Genomic DNA, 18,332 nt, shown 5'->3' on the forward strand with positions numbered 1-18,332 from the left:
TTCTGCATGTACCAGGTACCAAAAACTATTGATTTAGGAGAAAATTTATATTGAGTTATAACAATTTATAGATTTTACACCAAAGGGGGAGATAAAGGGGGGAGGGCGGAGGGTGTCACTGCTTACTTTGTAAGCCTTCGACTTATTTGACCCCTTGAGTCTGTGATATTGGTGAAGGCCAGTATACGTAAAGTTATAATGTGTAAAAATTATTGAAAAATAATGTCTCGAAGGGTTCGTGGGACCCCCACTCCTCTTTCCATGTTCGAAAAAAATTTCGCTAGTAGACTACTGTCTGTGTCCCAAATTTCATCAAAATCCGTGTAGCCATTCTGGCGTGATTCAGTCGCAAAGACGAAAAAATATAATAATTAAATTATAACTGTTCCTAGGGGGCGGAGACCACGCCCCTTTTGAAAAATATATAGCTAGTAGATCCTTCTAGACTATTGGCTATATGTGTGCAAAATTTCATCCAAATCGGTCCAGCCGTTCTTGCGTGATTGAGTCACAAAGACAAACGTCTGGACAAACATCCAAACATCCAAACATCTTCACATCCAAACTTTGCCATTTATAATATATATTAGATATATTAGATTAGATATATTAGATTAGATAATTTATATGCTGTCATGTTTACGCCTAAGCTCTGCTAAAGGTAAACAGCTCTAAGCTTTTTCTTATACACCACTAAGCTTTTTCTTATACACCACTAAGCTTTTTCTTATGCACCAGTTAGCGGAAGATTAGCCAGAACACAAACCGGAACCGGAAGATCAGCCAGAACACAAACCGAAAAAACGGATGCGCCACCTAGCGGCGATTTTTTTGCTGTATATATATGTGTGTCGGTGTGTATATACTTTTCCTTGCACCATTTTTCCTTGCACCATTTGGTCTGGAACCGACATTTACATACTACTCTGGCAGTACTTGGGGAAAAGATAAAGAAACACTCACTACTACCTACAAAGCAATTGGCCAGCCGATTGTATGCTACGCGTCTCCGATATGGTCGCCAAGCCTAAAGACTACTCACTGAAAGAAGATAAAAGCCTGCTAAAATGCTGCCCTCAGAACCGCCACGGGTTGTCTTCTTATGTCCCCAGAACACCATCTACATAATGAGGCGATAATACTCGCCATTAGGGAGAGAAATGAAATGCTAACCATATAGTTCCTGTTGAATACCCAGAAACCTGGGCATCCCAACAGACATCTGATTGATGAGCAAACACCGCCCAGGGGCTTAAGAAGTAATCTCCGTAAGCATTGTGAGGAAATACGGCACCTGAGAACACAGCCGGATGAAGCCAAAAAGCAGGTCCTCAGTGAACTCAGTGAAGCTACAACAACAATGAAACAAAACGTGAGAACTATACTTTCCGTATTATATAAGGAAACGCTGCTGTAAATTTTACACTAAATGTTTTTTTACCAATAGTTCACACCATGCCACTGCTACTCCTGTTTCAGTATCCAATCCACGATACACAGTTTTGAAAGATCCTCGTCCTACCTCTTTGTCATATTTAAAAAACCGACCACAAGGTGACATAGCAACTGGTTCATCATCATCATCTTTATGAGCAGCTTTTATTGTATTTATCGGCTGAGTAGCACTAGTTTTAGAATTGCTTATAGATAAAACTTCGATTGATGCTGATATTGGAGGTGTTACATCCTCAAAGCTATCTCGTCCAGCGCTGGAAATTGGTTTGTGAGGCACATCTTGAGCAATAAGCTCTTCAATTTTTTCTTCTACTTTGAAGCCTACACGTCTTCTTGCAGTTGTTGCTACAGTAGGATTTGATTTATCGCGTTGAGGTTCACTGGAGAATGTAATATCATTATTTGTCTGAACGTCTGTGTGGCAATTACGAATAGGAGTTCGAAACTGTTTTTCTAAGTGCTCGGCTTCCCGAGAAAGCATTTCAATATTATCATCATAGTCGCGAGGGAACTCTGTTTCAAACTCTAAATAATTAATATTAGTATTTCTCGATTGATCGACATTTTTTCTGATAAACCTCATGGGATTAAACTTTTGAACAGATGAACATTGTGATGGTTGAGTAGTATTGTTCTCCAAGGATGGTGATGAGTGAACATCACATATGTTTTTTTCTGAGTTTTTTCCTGATGTTTTTCCAAGACTTAAGTCCAACTCTTGGTGCATTTTGATAGATTTTTCTTTGCTATCTTCGAATGAAATAGTGCCTACGCGACGTACGGCGGGAACTGGTAAAACCTCATTTGCTTTTTTTGCATCTTCCATAACTGTTTTTTCTTGTTCATTAATCAAAATAGACAAAATTTCTCCATTCGTATTTACCTTAAAGGACTCTTTCAGCTTTTGATACTGCTTACAAGCCTTTAAATTAGTAAGCGTTTGTTTAGAACCTACTAGTTGATAATACTTGTCAAAAGCTTTTATTGCTGACACGGAGGAAACAGTGTATCCTTTTGGTCTACGGTGTGTAGAGTCAATATAAATATACGAGTCAACCAACGATTTCGTGAAGTCATAATCATTAAATGCAGATGTTTCGTTTCGTTTAAGAATAACAGCGCTAACTTTACTAAAAACAAAGTTATTGATTGAGGTCTTTTTTTGGCTACTAATCTGAATCAATGAGCTTTCTGAAAATCTTTGTATTGTCCTAATCAAAATACTAGGTATTTTAGTATCTCGTTTCAAAAACGTTGTTGAGGTGATGCTTGCAGGTTTTATAACTCTAGTTTTTGAATAATGTTTAAGGAATTGTTGGTAACGATAAAACTTGTGACGCCTATTGCCGCTAACGTGACGAGAGCAAGTGCATTCATCCTTAAAACGCTGTACTCGTAAACTCCCCAGTTTACAGCTTATTGGCGCTTTAATAGTTGATTTTGGATCACCCGAACTGATTTGAGTAATAAATCCCCTGAAATAAAATAAGTAAAAAATTGTTATAAGTTTTAATTTTTCCATGGCCATGAGATGTCAGCAGTTTGTTTACTCGATATTCATAATATCTTTCAAAATAAGATTTGATAAATATCAATATTTTACCTAAGTGTGAGTAAATAACAAGTATGCGAAATTTCATTTAAGTTTATTTTTAAATACGTTGAAGAGAATTCCCACAACAACAGTAATGGCAAGAAAAATATTTCAGAGCTGATATGCCAAACAAAATATACGTTCGAAAATCCCACTCATAAAATCATGAATTTATATTACAATCTTTAAGGCATACTTTGAGTACCCTTATCAGTTTAAAGGGTTATAAAAGTTGCTGTATTGTACAATATTTAAATTTTATTTCGTAGCGAAAAACTTTCACATAGAGTAAGTGAATTTATTTAATTAAAATATAATTTATAGCTTAAAGCCATTTTTTAGAGAGAAAAAGGAAAAGAGAACCAGCACTGTGATAAAACATACATTGGGACCATGGTTGCCACACCATGTTTTCATTTGGGACCAAAATTCATCTAAAGAAAGGACCAAAAAAAATTGACCAAATTTTAAGTGTGAGTAAATAACAAGTATGCGAAATTTCATTTAAGTTTATTTTTAAATACGTTGAAGAGAATTCCCACAACAACAGTAATGGCAAGAAAAATATTTCAGAGCTGATATGCCAAACAAAATATACGTTCGAAAATCCCACTCATAAAATCATGAATTTATATTACAATCTTTAAGGCATACTTTGAGTACCCTTATCAGTTTAAAGGGTTATAAGAGTTGCTGTATTGTACAATATTTAAATTTTATTTCGTAGCGAAAAACTTTCACATAGAGTAAGTGAATTTATTTAATTAAAATATAATTTATAGCTTAAAGCCATTTTTTAGAGAGAAAAAGGAAAAGAGAACCAGCACTGTGATAAAACATACATTGGGACCATGGTTGCCACACCATGTTTTCATTTGGGACCAAAATTCATCTAAAGAAAGGACCAAAAAAAATTGACCAAATTTTAATATTCTTTACTTGGTTTACAAACAATTTTGCAATTCACAAATTTGTCGAATTCGTTGTAAAATCTTCAATTTCAGGTTGTTTCCATGATTTCCTACGAAAAGTTTTCATTTGAATAGAAGGCTGTGAATTGCCTAATTATGTAAGTTATCACACCTGTTAAGGTTGTCGCCCAGAAAACTGTAAGATGTATATGTAAAAAAAAAAACAAGAAAAGGTTTCACAATCAAAAATTAAGTGTATTTTTAGGTATTACTGCTTTGGTAAAGTAAAATATCACACATGCTTTCGTTTTAACAAAGTAACGGTACGCTTTTTTTCATATACTTTGTTTTAGAGAAAATGTGTACATTTCAAAACTCACATTAATTTAATTTAGCCACAGTTCTCAAATTAGCCATTGAAAAGTCTTAAAAGTTTCAACTATGTAGTACTGGAAATTTGATACCATTTAACTAGGTACGGGAAATTAGTTAACAATGTTATTATTAAGGCAAAGAGTTTTTATTTGTTAAAATCCGTCACTGGATACTTTCACCTAACCACCCGTCTGTGACTTGCGATCACTTCTCCAAGTGACTTGCGTTCAATTCACTAGTTATGACTTGCGTTAATACAACCCTGGCGGTAGAGTAGACTGGAGTTGCCATCCAGTGCTTCCAGTCAACAGTGTTGGAATTGCTTTCCTTTACTAATCTATGCTATAAATACAAGTGCAATGCATTAACTCGCTCTCTTGTTTACGTGGAACGCTAAGCAGATATCATCAACCAATATTAAATAATCACCGTATCATTAATTACGGAGCGAGTACGAACATCATTACCTACGCCAACTCCAGGGAAAAGAAAAGGAAGTATTCACCCACAACCGTAAGTTATATCTGTAAATATCAATCATCCGAGGTAGCACTTGCGCTGCGGTAATCCCCTAACTTAATCTAACCCTTGCGCGGTCACCACCATATTCGCGTGAGATTGGTTCTCGAATCCCACCTAGCCCTTGCGCGCTCGCAAGACGGATTAAATCCCGAATTATCTTATTCAACTTAACTATTCAAATTTCATTTCATTAAATTTTCTTTCCTTTGTGGAATTAGCTATCTTTTACATCATCATATTTGCTGTGTGATGTATCAGCCTTTAATTTCCAATTGTTAGTTTTAAGTATTAAATTCAATAAAATAATTAGAATTACATTAAAAACCAATTTGTGTCAATGCGTTAAACATTTGGTCCTTCGAGCCGGATATGAACCAGCGACCTATGGTCCTTGCGAGCCAAATTCATCAGTCGCAACACAACACTGTTCATATATCGCTATCGCTCCATCTCTAAATTTTTCACTCGAACTTTTAACTTGCGCGTGTGTTCACAAATTTTTAAAGTCAAAGGAAAAGTTTATTATTTGTCCAGTTTGAATAATTACCTGGCAGTGAAATCAAACGTTCCAGCCGTTATAGCAAATCTCAAAAAAAAAGTGAAAGTTTAAAGTGGATCGAAAGTTGGTCAAATTTAGTTAACCAACGCAAATCGCTGGTGGCGCTTTCCCGAAGATTCCCCAGTGGACATATTTAAAAGCGAAAGGCCGGTCACGGGCATCTTGTTGGCGGGGTTGTTTGGAAAAATTGTTCAAGCGAGGAATACTTGTTGCGGCATGAGAACTGTCTGGATTCGAACGTAAGTCCATTGACCTTTTTCCAGAACATACATATATCAGCATATAAGTCCGTTATAGTTAAAGGGAACCGTTATATGCGCATATACGCATGTATATATATATGCTCTTCCAGTAAGCTATCTTGCGAATAGCGGGTTGCCTTTTCCACAATTACACGGCATACATAGTTTATTCGCTCGTAGCTTACGCTAGCATCCTCTGTTTTGGCTTTTACATATGCATATGTACATATGTATATTCATTTAGTTACAATTATTTATTTTGCCGGCTTTAGGTCAATCTTAAATAAAACACATATGGTTTTGTTTATCTCCAATATATTTCGGCTACACACCGGTAACCGTCTTCAGGACAGACTGTTGACAAACATAAAACAGTTAAATTATAATTAAAATCACATTTTTAACAAATAATATATTTAAATTTTAACAAATAATAAAAATCAACATTAAAACAAAAATACTGTTTACATACATTTTATTTACACATCTGCACTGCGTGACGTGGATTTGTGATGGCCTCAAGGCTTAATGTGGCCACATAAATCGTTCCCGAGATGGTCGGGCTAGCACATTAATGGTGCTATGGTACCGGAGCGTACCGGATTTGTATCCGGCAAAGGACCATCACATCGATAACACTCCCCAAAGCCTTCGGGGAGCAACCTTATCGCTACAACAACAACAACAACACGTGGATTTGTGTACTGTCTGTTTGTCAGTAAATGTTTGTATAAGTGAGCGATATGATGATCGGAGTACGTTTTATAGTTTAATCGTCTATTAGTCGGAGTATTTATAATATGCATCATCTCGAGAGTGAAGCGCTTGCTATATTGTTGCTCTTGTTGTAGAATCTTTGTGTTGTTGAAATCTGGCTCGTGCCGGCTGTTTGCACAGTGGGCCATAAATGCTGTTTTGTGGTTGTTAATTTGGTGACAATATTTATAGTCGGATTTATGTTGTGATATCCTAGTTTTTAGTTTGGACTTTGTTGTTCCTACGTATATACTTTGGCAAGATTCGTCGTTATTACCGTTGCATGGAATTTCATGCACCATATTGCATTTTTCTATTAACGGTACCGCTGATTTTGTTTGATTGAAAATTTTTTTTAAAGTATTCGTTGGTTTGTGTGCTATTTTTATTTTTTCTTTGTCATAACATTCCGATGCAGTTAGCCGCTCTGGTAATTTGATACCGACCTATAGATCATGGGGTTTCTTGGTATATTTTGACTGTTATTGTTTTTATATTTCCTTAACAATGTTTTGATTATTTTAACTGGAAAGTCGCTGTTCCTTAATAAATACATTCTTTCCTTCTCTATTTTTTATGGTAAATTTCATCTGAAGTCTGCATCATCCTTCGTATACAGCCCGTTGCCGTATTCATTATCATCGACTTCGGGTGCTTGGAATTGAAGTTGATGATTCGTCCTGATGACGTCGGCTTCCTATACCATTTTAATTTTAGTTGATTGCCATATCTATTTATTACAGAGTCCAAATATACCAATTTTCCATCCTGTTCTTCTTCGATTGTGAATTTAATATGTCTATTAAAGGAGTTAAGCGCTTCGAGCGTGTTTTGAATATTATTTACGTTCACTATTGCGAATAAGTCATCGACATACTTTGTGACTAGTCGTGGTTTCTGGCCTAGTTTTCTTAATGTAGTTTCTAAAAGTTTTTCCATTATTATGTCGGCTATCACTGGGAAAGATGGTGACCCCATCGTTAACCCTTTTAATTGTGTGCAAATTGTATCCTTATGTTTAAAATATCGATTATCCTTAATGCAAAAAGTAACTATTTCCATAAATAATTTCTGCGGTATCTTCGTATGTTGTTGTATAATTGGCCATTTTTCTGATATAACGTCTAGTGCTAACTGTACCGGTATGCTTCGAAAGAGTGAAACCACGTCAAAAGATATAAGTTTCTCCTCATCATTAATATAAGTGTTATTTATTCTTTCTTTTAAATTTAATGTGTTTTTGAATTTATATGTGGACTCCGCTGTTATATTTTTCAGTATATCTACAATATATTTACACAGCCCGTACGATGGTGATCCAATTACTGAACATGTTGGTCTAAGTGGCGTTCCCTTCTTGTGTGTTTTGGGTAGACCATATATTCTTGGGGGTAGTGCCGTTGTTGTGGTAAGCTTATTTCTTTCCGCTTTCGAAATAAGGTCCATTTTAAATAAATTATCTACTAGGTTATTATTCTTAATTTGTAAACGTGATGTAGGATCTTGTCGTTGTATTCTATATGTAGTCAAGCCAGATAAAATCTCCGTCATTTTATTATTATATTCGTCAATCTCCAAAACAACCGTTTTATTTCCTTTGTCAGATGTAAGTATTTTAATGTTTTTATTTTTGCTCATGAAATTCCGCGCCTGTACCACTGTATCTGTGATTGCATTATCTATTGCACTGGGCTTATGTGTTGTTGTGTGGTTCTTCACTAACAAAGAGAATTTCATACGCGCTTCTTCTTGTTGCTCTTTGTTTTGCATAGTTTGTATTAAATCTTCTCCCTCCGCTATGTATTTAAAAAGAGGAAAATTCTTATTATTGGTAGGTAGGGCGAATTTTGGTCCCTTCGCTAACAAAGCTTTTACTTCTTGTGGTACATCTACATTTGTTTTATTTATAAACCAATCTTCATGATTGGTGTTGTTGGTAAAAAGGTTGTTGCGGTTGGCTCGCAATTTTTCGAATTTTGTTTCTTGGGGCTTTTTTATTTTTGTTGTAAGTTTTTTCCAAACATTATTCTCCCTATCCATAAATTCTTGAAAATAATTTTCTCCTAGTTGCTCTTTAAGGGTTATTGTTGCTGTTTCCGTCGGTTGTTTTAGTCGTCTCAATATTTTATGTTTATGTTTTATTAGCAAGCTTAATATTTTGTTGTGGTAATAATGTGTATGTCTGGTTAAAACTTTATTTATGTCAGTATAGGCAGTGCAGTCAGATACAAAAAGTGTACCAAGAAACCCCATGATCTATAAGTCGGTATCATATATACCCAAATTATCAGAGCGGCTAACTGCATCGGAATGTTATGACAAAGAAAAAATAAAAATAGCACACAATCCAACGAATACTTTAACAAAAAATTTTCAATCAAACAAAATCAGCGGTACCGTTAATAGAAAAATGCAATGTGGTGTATGAAATTCCATGCAACGGTAATAACGACGAATCTTGCCAAAGTATATACGTAGGAACAACAAAGTCCAAACTGAAAACTAGGATATCACAACATAAATCCGACTATAAATATTGTCACCAAACTAACAACCACAAAACAGCACTTATGGCCCACTGTGCAAACAGCCGGCACGAGCCAGATTTCAACAACACAAAGATGCTACAACAAGAGCAACAATACAGCAAGCGCTTCACTCTCGAGATGTTGCATATTATAAATACTCCGACTAATAGACGATTAAACTATAAAACGGACTCCGATCATCATATCGCTCACTTATACAAACATTTACTCACAAACAGACAGTACACAACTCGACGTCACGCAGTGCAGACGTGTAAATAAAATGTATGTAAACAGTATTGTTGTTTTAATGTTGATTTTTATTATTTGTTAAAATTTAAATATATTATTTGTTAAAAATGTGATTTTAATTATAATTTAAATGGTTTATGTTTGTCAACAGTCTGCCCTGAAGACGGTTACCGGTGTGTAGCCGAAATATATTGGAGATAAACAAAACCATATGTGTTTTATTTAACATTGACCTAAAGCCGGCAAAATAAATAATTGTTTAAATCAAAAAGGTCGCTAAATACACTCATTTAGTTACAAATTGAATGTAACTCACGCTATTTGCACTAGCAGACCAAACAATCTCCTAAATTAACTTGCGTTTAAAAAAGTTAACGAAAATCCAAATTTTATACGAAAATTTTCTCAAATTTAATAAATTGCATATTTGAAATTTCCCAATTACGTATATACATACAACACCACTAGTTGCTGAGGTGCATATACATAGAAACGCCGGTTTGTATGCATGTGTTTTACACATTCCAAGCACCAACAATCTTAAAAGCTGCGCACTCCAGCACGTAAATAAATGCGTAATTACGTTGCTTGCGTCCAACCCTAACATCTTTTGAGAAAACCGCTTATCTCGGGTTTCTCAAATATTGAAGATCCCACGTTATTTTGCATATAACGTGTTTGCTACCACTCTTATCTACATATCTCCACCATTATCCATCAATTCTACGCATACCACGTTTGTTTACACATCACATAAAAATTTTTGTATCACAAAACATTCAACATCATACGTATATTTCAGTGAATTCGAGGGGAATTCCCTAGAAAACCGTGCTAAGTTCCCTTTTGTGAAATCCTTTCGATATCAGTGGGGCATTCCATAATTAACATTGCTTAGTTTCTTTTGGTGAATCTCTTCGTGAGCAGTGCAAAACCGATTAAAGTGCCCATTCGTTTTAGAAAGATCGTTATCCCTCTGAGCGACAGATGGAAAGTCCATTCTCCAAATAAGTGTCTCTCGGCTTGCGTCTGTAGTTTTGAAGTTTCTAAACCCGAATCTTCGCGCACAATACCAATAGTGAACTAAAATAATCTACACCCAGCTTGTCTTCCTGGTCATTTTTTATCAAATCAAACCCGCTGGGCTTCGTTAAAAAACGCCAGATTCTGGAGAGTTTAAAGAGGAAGCCCACAACAAATTTCAGCTTTGTGCTGACTCTTTCTACATCTGCAAATCACATATATTGGATCAATTAAAAATCCTCCGTCGGAATTCACCAGAGTCCGGCAATACCTCCCATGGGAATCCAACAGGGCCAGGCAATACCTCCCGTCAGTCTCTGCCTTTCGATCGAAGCTCGGTGTCGTGTCTCAAGGTGGCACCGTGTGATACAGAAATCTTTTACGGTAGTTATGAGGAGTGGTCAGCCTTTCGTGATATGTTCACGGCCGTTTATATCAACCATTCCAAACTGACACCTGTACATAAACTCTATCACTTGCGAAATAAGACTCGAGGAAAGGCAGGCGCGATCGTAAAGCAGTACCCTTTGTCCAATGACAATTTTTCATTAGCATGGGAAGCGCTAAAAGCCGGATTCGAAAACAAACGAATCTTAATCGATAAACAATTGAAATTGCTTTTCAACATTCCTCAAGCTACCTCGGAAAGTAGCGAAGGAATTCAAAAGATACAGAACACCATCAATGATTGTCTTGTGATCCTAAAGACGCAAGGAATTTCCGTTTCCGAGTGGGACCCCATTTTAATTTATTTATGTTCCTCAAAGCTACCAGAGGAAACGCTGTCTCTGTGGGAACAGTCCCTCGAATCTAGGAAGGAACTTCCTAACTGGTCCAGAAGAACCAGTTTCTGACCAAGCGTTACGAAGTGGTTGAACGCATACGTGAATATAAAGGCACTAAATCACGCACTTCGTTCCCATCGAAATTCTCGCCTAAAATCCAATCTTATCAGTCTCAAGAAAAACTTGCGTTTACTTGTAGATTATGCAGCGACAGTCATCCCTTGAAATCTTGCCCCGAATTCCGAAAACTAAGCGTACCAGAGCGTACCAAATTTGTAAAGGATATCCGGTTTTGCACGAATTGCTTCGCTTACAACCATTCATCTACCAACTGTCCCAGTGCCTTCCGAATCTTTCCAAGAGCCCAGGCATCCAATCTTCAACCTAACCGAGGGCAATTGGGAAGAGTCTCCTTCTCCCACAAAATCTGACTTCGAAGATCAGGCTAAGTTCTCCACCAACAACGAGAAAACACTCATTCCCACCGCCCTAGTGAACATCGAACACAAGGGTTCTATCTTCACGCTACGAGCACTAATCAATCAAGGTTCACAAAAAATCTTTGTGTCCGAAAAAATACAACACCGTTTACAACTACCTACCTATAAAGAAAACTTCTCAGTTACGGGGATGGGCGGAAAAGTAGTAGAAAATGCCAATCGTGTCTGTCAACTCACGTTGGTACCGAAATTCAATCACACCCGTATCCATACCAACGCCATTGTCTTAAAACAGCTGACCAGTTTTCTTCCCTCCTTTAAACTATCAAAAGCAAATCTTTCGGAAATTCAGGATTTAGATCTTGTGGATCAATACTTTTATACACCCGGTCCCATTGATCTCGTCATTGGCAGTGAGCTTATACCCCAGATCCTCCTACAGGGAATGAGGCATGGAGTTTTTGGGAGTTTGCTTGCGCAAAATACCGTTTTAGGGTGGTATCTGAGCGGACCACTGATCTCCACCCAATGCTCTACATTTCATACCCATGCCACAACAGTTTCAAACAAGTCGCTGAATCACATCTCCCATCCGATGACGACCGTGCGAGTGAGTCTTTCTATCAAGAAACCACAAACCGACAAGCCAATGGACGTTACGTCGTACGCCTCCCCATCCCAGATTTCTCTCGGTTCGTCTCGGTCGCAGGCGACGAAACAAGCGATTCGTATGGAACACATGCTCAAAAAAACTCCGCTCCTTGAATCTGAATATAATCATGTACTAGAAGAATATCTAGCCCTGGAACATATGAAACCGACTTCTCCCGAAGAAATCCATCAAAACGAAAAGTATTTTTCGTAGTATCTTCCTCACCATTCGGTAGTGAAACCGGACAGTGCATCCACCAAAGTCAGAGTGGTTTTTAATGCCTCCAAGCCGACGTCTTCAGGCACGTCATTGAACGATATCCTCCACATAGGCCCTACTTTTCAAACCGACCTTATGTTCGTCATTCTCAACTGGCGTCTTTATAAATATGTATTCAATGGCGACATTCAAAAAATTTACCGTCAGATCCTCCTACATGGGGGCGACCAGCAGTATCAGAGAGTTCTTTTTCGTCGAAGCCATGACACAAAACCTACCGATTTCGCCTTAAAAAACGTAACATTTGCAAGGCCAATTCCAAACCATTCATTGTTTAAACTCCGCGGGATTCCCCCTCAAGAAAATCACAGCCAACCATCCAGAACTTCTTGTCCATATTGCAACCGAAGACTTGCTTGACTCCGACTTCTTGAAATTTGATTGATCAAGTTCAACGAAAACCCTCGGCATTAGATGGAATGCATTAAACGATTCCTTTTCGTATAACATAGAACCCACTCAAGTACCTTCTCAGGCGACTAAAAGAGAAATCTTATTATCGGTTTCGAAACTTTTCGATCCCGCAGGGTGGCTCGCGCCGATTCTGATTCAGGCAAAGTTATTGCTACAGCAGATATGGTTAGAAGGTACTCCCTCCAAAAGTGGATTCAATTCGTATCCGACCTACCGGTTATCGGAAAAATTCGAATACCCAGGTGGACTGAGTTTTCTCCAAACCAAAACATCCAAATTCATGGCTTTTGCGATGCTTCCGAGAAAGCATATTGCGCAACTGTATATATACGTTGTCAATCGGATGAAAAAGTCTCATGTCATCTTCTCTTTTCTAAAACAAAAGTAGCACCTTTGCAAACAGTTAGCCTACCGCGCTTAGAACTGTGCGGTGCAGTCCTATTATCCAAATGCATAAAAAATCTAATCAATCAACTACCTTTAGGAGACATTGAAATTTTCTTATGGTCGGATTCATCAATCGCCTTGCGTGGCTCGAAAAGCCAACATGCAATTGGAAAATATATGTAGCGAATCCTATGTCACAGATTATCAACAACGTAAGTAACATCAAATGGCGCTACGTATCCACTAACAATAACCCAGCTGACCTCGGCACCCGAGGATGCAGACCACAGGATTTAATTTACCAATCACTCTGGTGGACCGGACCAGACTGGTTTCTAAAACCACCCGAGCAATGGCCCCTTTCATCGCGTCAGAAAGTTGTTCCTCACCAATAACGAAAGGTTGAATCGTTTCACATTTCGGAGAATGAACCCGATATCTTAGACCGATTCTCATCATGGCCGAGGGCATTACGAGTGATAGCCTATATTTTTCGTTTCCTCAATCGAATCAAGCCCATACAGTCCACTCAGTCGATCAATTACGAGCCTTTAGTTATCACTCAGGCTGAAATTCACTGGGTAAAAACACGTCTCATAAAACTTGAGCAGACCACATACTATCCAGTGGAATATGCCCAACTTTCCAATGTACAAACTATCTCAAAAAGGAGTTCACTTCTCCCCCTGAATCCCCTTCTCGACGCAAACGGTCTTCTCCCGGTAGATGGCCGACTAATCAACTCTGATATCCCATATAAAGAAAACATCCAATCATCCCTGAATCCTCACGTTTCTGCTACTTATTTCTCCAATATCTACATAATTTATTAATGCATGCTGAACACCAACTCATGGTGAGAACTGCTAGACAGGAATATTTCATTTCGCGATTGAAATCAAAAATTAAGTTTTGCATACGTAATTTCAAAACATGTACCATCTTCGAAAAAACCTCGAGATCACAAATCATGGCAGCCTTACCACGAGAACGTTCTAACTATTCCTTAACATTCACTTATACCGGACTGGACTTTGCAGGTCCCTTTTACCTTAAATCGTCATGTATGCGTAAAGCACCAATAATTAAAGGCCACGTCTGCGTCTTTGTGTGTTTCTGGACCAAAGCAGTACACTTAGAACCCTGTTCGGACCTTTCAACCAAAGATTTTCAAGCCGCCTTTTCCCGATTCGTCGGCAGACGCGGTCTCCCCTCACGACTCTTCTCCGACAATGGGAAAAACTTTGTCGGCGCCAATAGGGCATTTCAACGAGACTTTAAACAATTCCTGAAAGAAGCTTCCGATGATATTAAGGAAAAATACTCTCTTCTATCTCTCGAATGGCACTTTTTACCACACAATGCCCCCCACATGGGTGGCCTCGGGAAAGCAGCCGTTAAGAGCTTTAAATTGCATTTTAAACGCATTGCTAGCGGTCATCATTTTACACTCGAGGAGCTGGCCACATTGCTTGCGCGCATTGAAGCCATACTCAACTCCCGACCACTCTCTCCTATGTCCGACAATCCACAGGAACTACTCGCGTTAAATCCAGGGCATTTCCTACGCGGTGCGCCATTGATGGCTGCGCCGGAACCCCAACTCGATAATCTCTCTCTCCATAAGAAATCTACAAAAAAAAAATTTTAAATAGATGTGCAAAGAATTCGCAATGGTTTTTTCTTTCGACTATTAGAGAATACTTGCGACTATAACATATGTAAAATTTAGCCCGGATGTATGTAACTTTTTTGCCCTAAAGTTAAAAATATAGAGAAAAAAAAAACCCTTTCTTCTTAATAACGGAATGTTAAATATATCGAAAATACTCTAATTGTGAAAGAATTACTATTAAAAAATTTTACTAACCTTCTGGCTTAGAATCCATCAAAAAATTATATAAAAGTGTTCACTTAAAAGAAATATGAAGCTTAATATTCAACAAGAATTTTGCAAATTGATCAATGAATTTTACGGCCACTCCTGCCTTCTTACTTCAATTACTCAATATATATGAGCAAAAATATCAAAAAAAGCAAAAATCCCGTTATTTTGTTTGTTTTCTTTCATTTATCATTACACTTTTCTTGGAATAAGAATTTTGTTTTTGTCCAGCTAACTTGTTCTATACGAAACACTGTGCGACGTCACGAAAAAGAATAGCTACCCATTGCCAAGAATTGACGATATTCTGGACTCGCTATCGGGTACGAAATGTTTTTCCACACTGGACTTGAAAAGCGGCTACTGGCAAGTTGAGGTGAAGGAGGAAGATAAAAAGAAAACAGCCTTCAGTGTCGGTGATGGTCTTTGGCAATTTACAGTGATGCCTTTTGGACTTTGTAATGAACCAGCTACTTTTGAGAGACTCATCGACCAGGTACTGAAAAGACTACATTGGAAAACATGCTTGGTGTACCTGGACGACATCGTCGTATTGGGCAAGAACTTTGATGAACATCTTAAAAACTTAGAGGAAGTTTTCCAGAGAATAATGTATAATGTATTTATTTATTACGGCTTTCCTAAGCCTAACTTAAATCTATTTTACATGTTTATAATTGTCTTCTGGACTATGCAATCTAGAATAGTTACATCTATGTCCCACCTTGGAGTACTATGGATGGGAGACTTCCAGATCATGCGAACAAAGTTTTGTGCTTGTGTAGTATCTATGTAGTATGTAGGCATTTTACGCATGTTAGTAAAGCGCTAAGGCAACCTCTGCACGGCGATGCACTGAGTTAAACGAGTGATGCGTTTCAGTATGTGCTTCGGCAATCTTTTTTGTATGCGTACAATAGCTGGCGCTGGTCTGAAACTAAGTCCCAAAAAGTGTTCGCTGTTTAAAAAGGAAGTAAATTATTTGGGTCACAAGGTAACGACAGAAGGTATCTGTACAGCGAATGAAAGGATAGAGGCAGTAAAGGATTGGTCAAGACCACAGAATTTGCATGCATTAAGAAGTTTCCTTGGGCTGTGCACATATTACCTCCGAGTTGTACCAAACTTTTCCATCGTAGCCCATATCCTCCGTGAGCTTACAAGAAAAAATAAAGCTTTTGAATGGAAGAAGGAGCAAGAAGTAGCTTTCTAAACATTGAAGGAGCGTTTGGGCACTGCCCCAATGTTGGCATATACGATTCCAGGAGCAACATTTATTCTAGATACAGATGCGAGTGGATATGCTATAGGAGGCGTTTTATCACAACTGGTCGATGGACAGGAGAAGGTAGTTGCATATTGCAGCCGTTCGATTGGAAAACCAGAGAGGAATTATTGCGTTACATGGAGAGAGCTGTTGGTATTGGTAGAGTGCATTAAACATTTTCACAAATACCTCTACGGCCAGCGATTCCGCGTCAGGACAGATCTCGCAGCGTTGAAATGGCTTCTGCAGTTCCGTAATCCGGAAGGACAATTGGCACGGTGGATCGAGCGACTACAAAGCTATGACTTTTCCATTGAGCATCGAAAAAGTAGTACCCATGGAAATGCTGATGCAATGTCTTGAAGACTATGTAGTTTGGAATGCAAGCACTGTCCAAAGGCCGAGGCTAAAGAAGACATTATAGTTGTCCGGCTAATGACTATAATGTGAAGGGATGAATGGGACAAGGAACAACTAAGAAAGTGTCAGCTAGAAGATACAGATCTGTCACATGTTATGCAAGGGCTCGAACGAAACGAAAGACCAAGGAGAGAGGAGATGTCAGCAGAGAGTACCATTGCGAAGTCATATTGGGCACAATGGAACAGTTTAGAATTGACATCCGGTTGGTTGCATCGATTATGGGAGAGAGAGGATGGTCAATGCAAGAAGAAACTGATAGTTGTTCCCAGAAAGAGGATTCCTGACGTGCTCAGCGAGCTGCATAATGGTCCAAGTGGAGGTCATCGTGGAGTCACGAAGACGCTCGAGAAAATTAAGCAGAGATTCTATTGGGTTGGTTGCCGTCAGTCGGTCACCGAGTGGATTCCCAACTGCGAGGTTTGCAACAGAGCGAAATGGCTCAAAACACGAAGTCATGGTCAGATGAAGCAGTATATTTCAGGTGCACAATTTGAAAGGATCGCCATGGATGTCGCAGGTCCATTTCCTACTAGCAACCACGGAAACAAAGTAAATGGGTAGAACTATACCCAATCCCAAACCAAGAAGCGGAAACAGTAGCAGAAGTGGTTACAAACGATTGGGTTGCAAGGTATGGTGTAGGATTCGAACATAGCACACATCACAAGAGAAAGGGTCCAAAACCCGACTCATGACCAGATGAAGCAATATAATTCAGGCGCACCATTTGAAAGGGTCGCTATGGATGTCGCGGGTCTCTTTCCTACTAGCAACCACGAAAACAAATATGTATTGGTGGTTTTGGATTATTTCAGCAAATGGCCAGAGGTATACCCAATCCCAAAGCAGGAAGCGGAAACAGTAGCAGATGTGTTTGAAAACAATTGGGTTGCCAGGTATGGTGTACCAATGGAGCTACATTCTGACCAAGGCAGGAATTTTGAATCAGCTGTGTTCCAAGAAATGTGTAAGAAGTTGGGCACTCGAAAAACACGGACTACTGCATTTCATCCTCAGTCCGATGGTATGGTGGAACGTTTCAATAGAACATTGGAGGAGCATTTAAGGAAAGTAGTGGACAAGTACCATAAGGAGTGGGATACACACATATCATTATTCTTGATGGCCTATCGATCGGCAGTACATGAGACAACGGGCCAAACTCCCGCAAAGGTAATTTTTGGCATTGACCTTCGACTGCCAGCTGATTTGAAGTATGGGATAGATGCCGATGCGGAGAGAAATGTCAAGAAATCCACTGGTGTCTTGGAAGAAGAGCTGAGGGAGATACACGATCTGGTAAGGCAACGAGCAAAGATTATGAATGACAAGATGAAAGTGAGGTATGATAAAGCAATTCATTCGGAAGGGTTTCAGGAAGGAGATTTGGTGCTGTTATACAACCCACAACGAAAAAAAAGTGTGTCCCCGAATTTGCAGTGTAACTGGGAAGGCCCATACAAAGTTGTAAAACGGATCAACGATGTAGTGTACCGAATACAAACCATTGGCACACCACGAACCAAAATGAAAGTGGTTCATTTGGAAAGGCTGGCAGCGTTTAGATCGAGAGATATGTCTGA

General features: G+C 38.5%; 1 protein-coding gene across 9 annotated transcripts in view; it reads right to left on the minus strand.

The window, feature by feature from the left end:
• Wnk (Wnk kinase) overlaps positions 1-18,332 on the minus strand; it is a 1,618,425-nt gene that overhangs the window by 898,180 nt on the left and 701,913 nt on the right. For all 9 annotated transcript variants that reach the window (XM_067757833.1, XM_067757832.1, XM_067757831.1 and 6 more), the window contains one exon: positions 1,442-2,930. In XM_067757833.1, the coding sequence (XP_067613934.1) occupies positions 1,442-2,930 (1,489 nt within the window). The remainder of the gene's footprint in view (positions 1-1,441; positions 2,931-18,332) is intronic.

The sequence above is a fragment of the Eurosta solidaginis genome, chromosome X (assembly GCF_040869045.1).
Source record: "Eurosta solidaginis isolate ZX-2024a chromosome X, ASM4086904v1, whole genome shotgun sequence".
Classification (NCBI taxonomy): domain Eukaryota; kingdom Metazoa; phylum Arthropoda; class Insecta; order Diptera; family Tephritidae; genus Eurosta; species Eurosta solidaginis.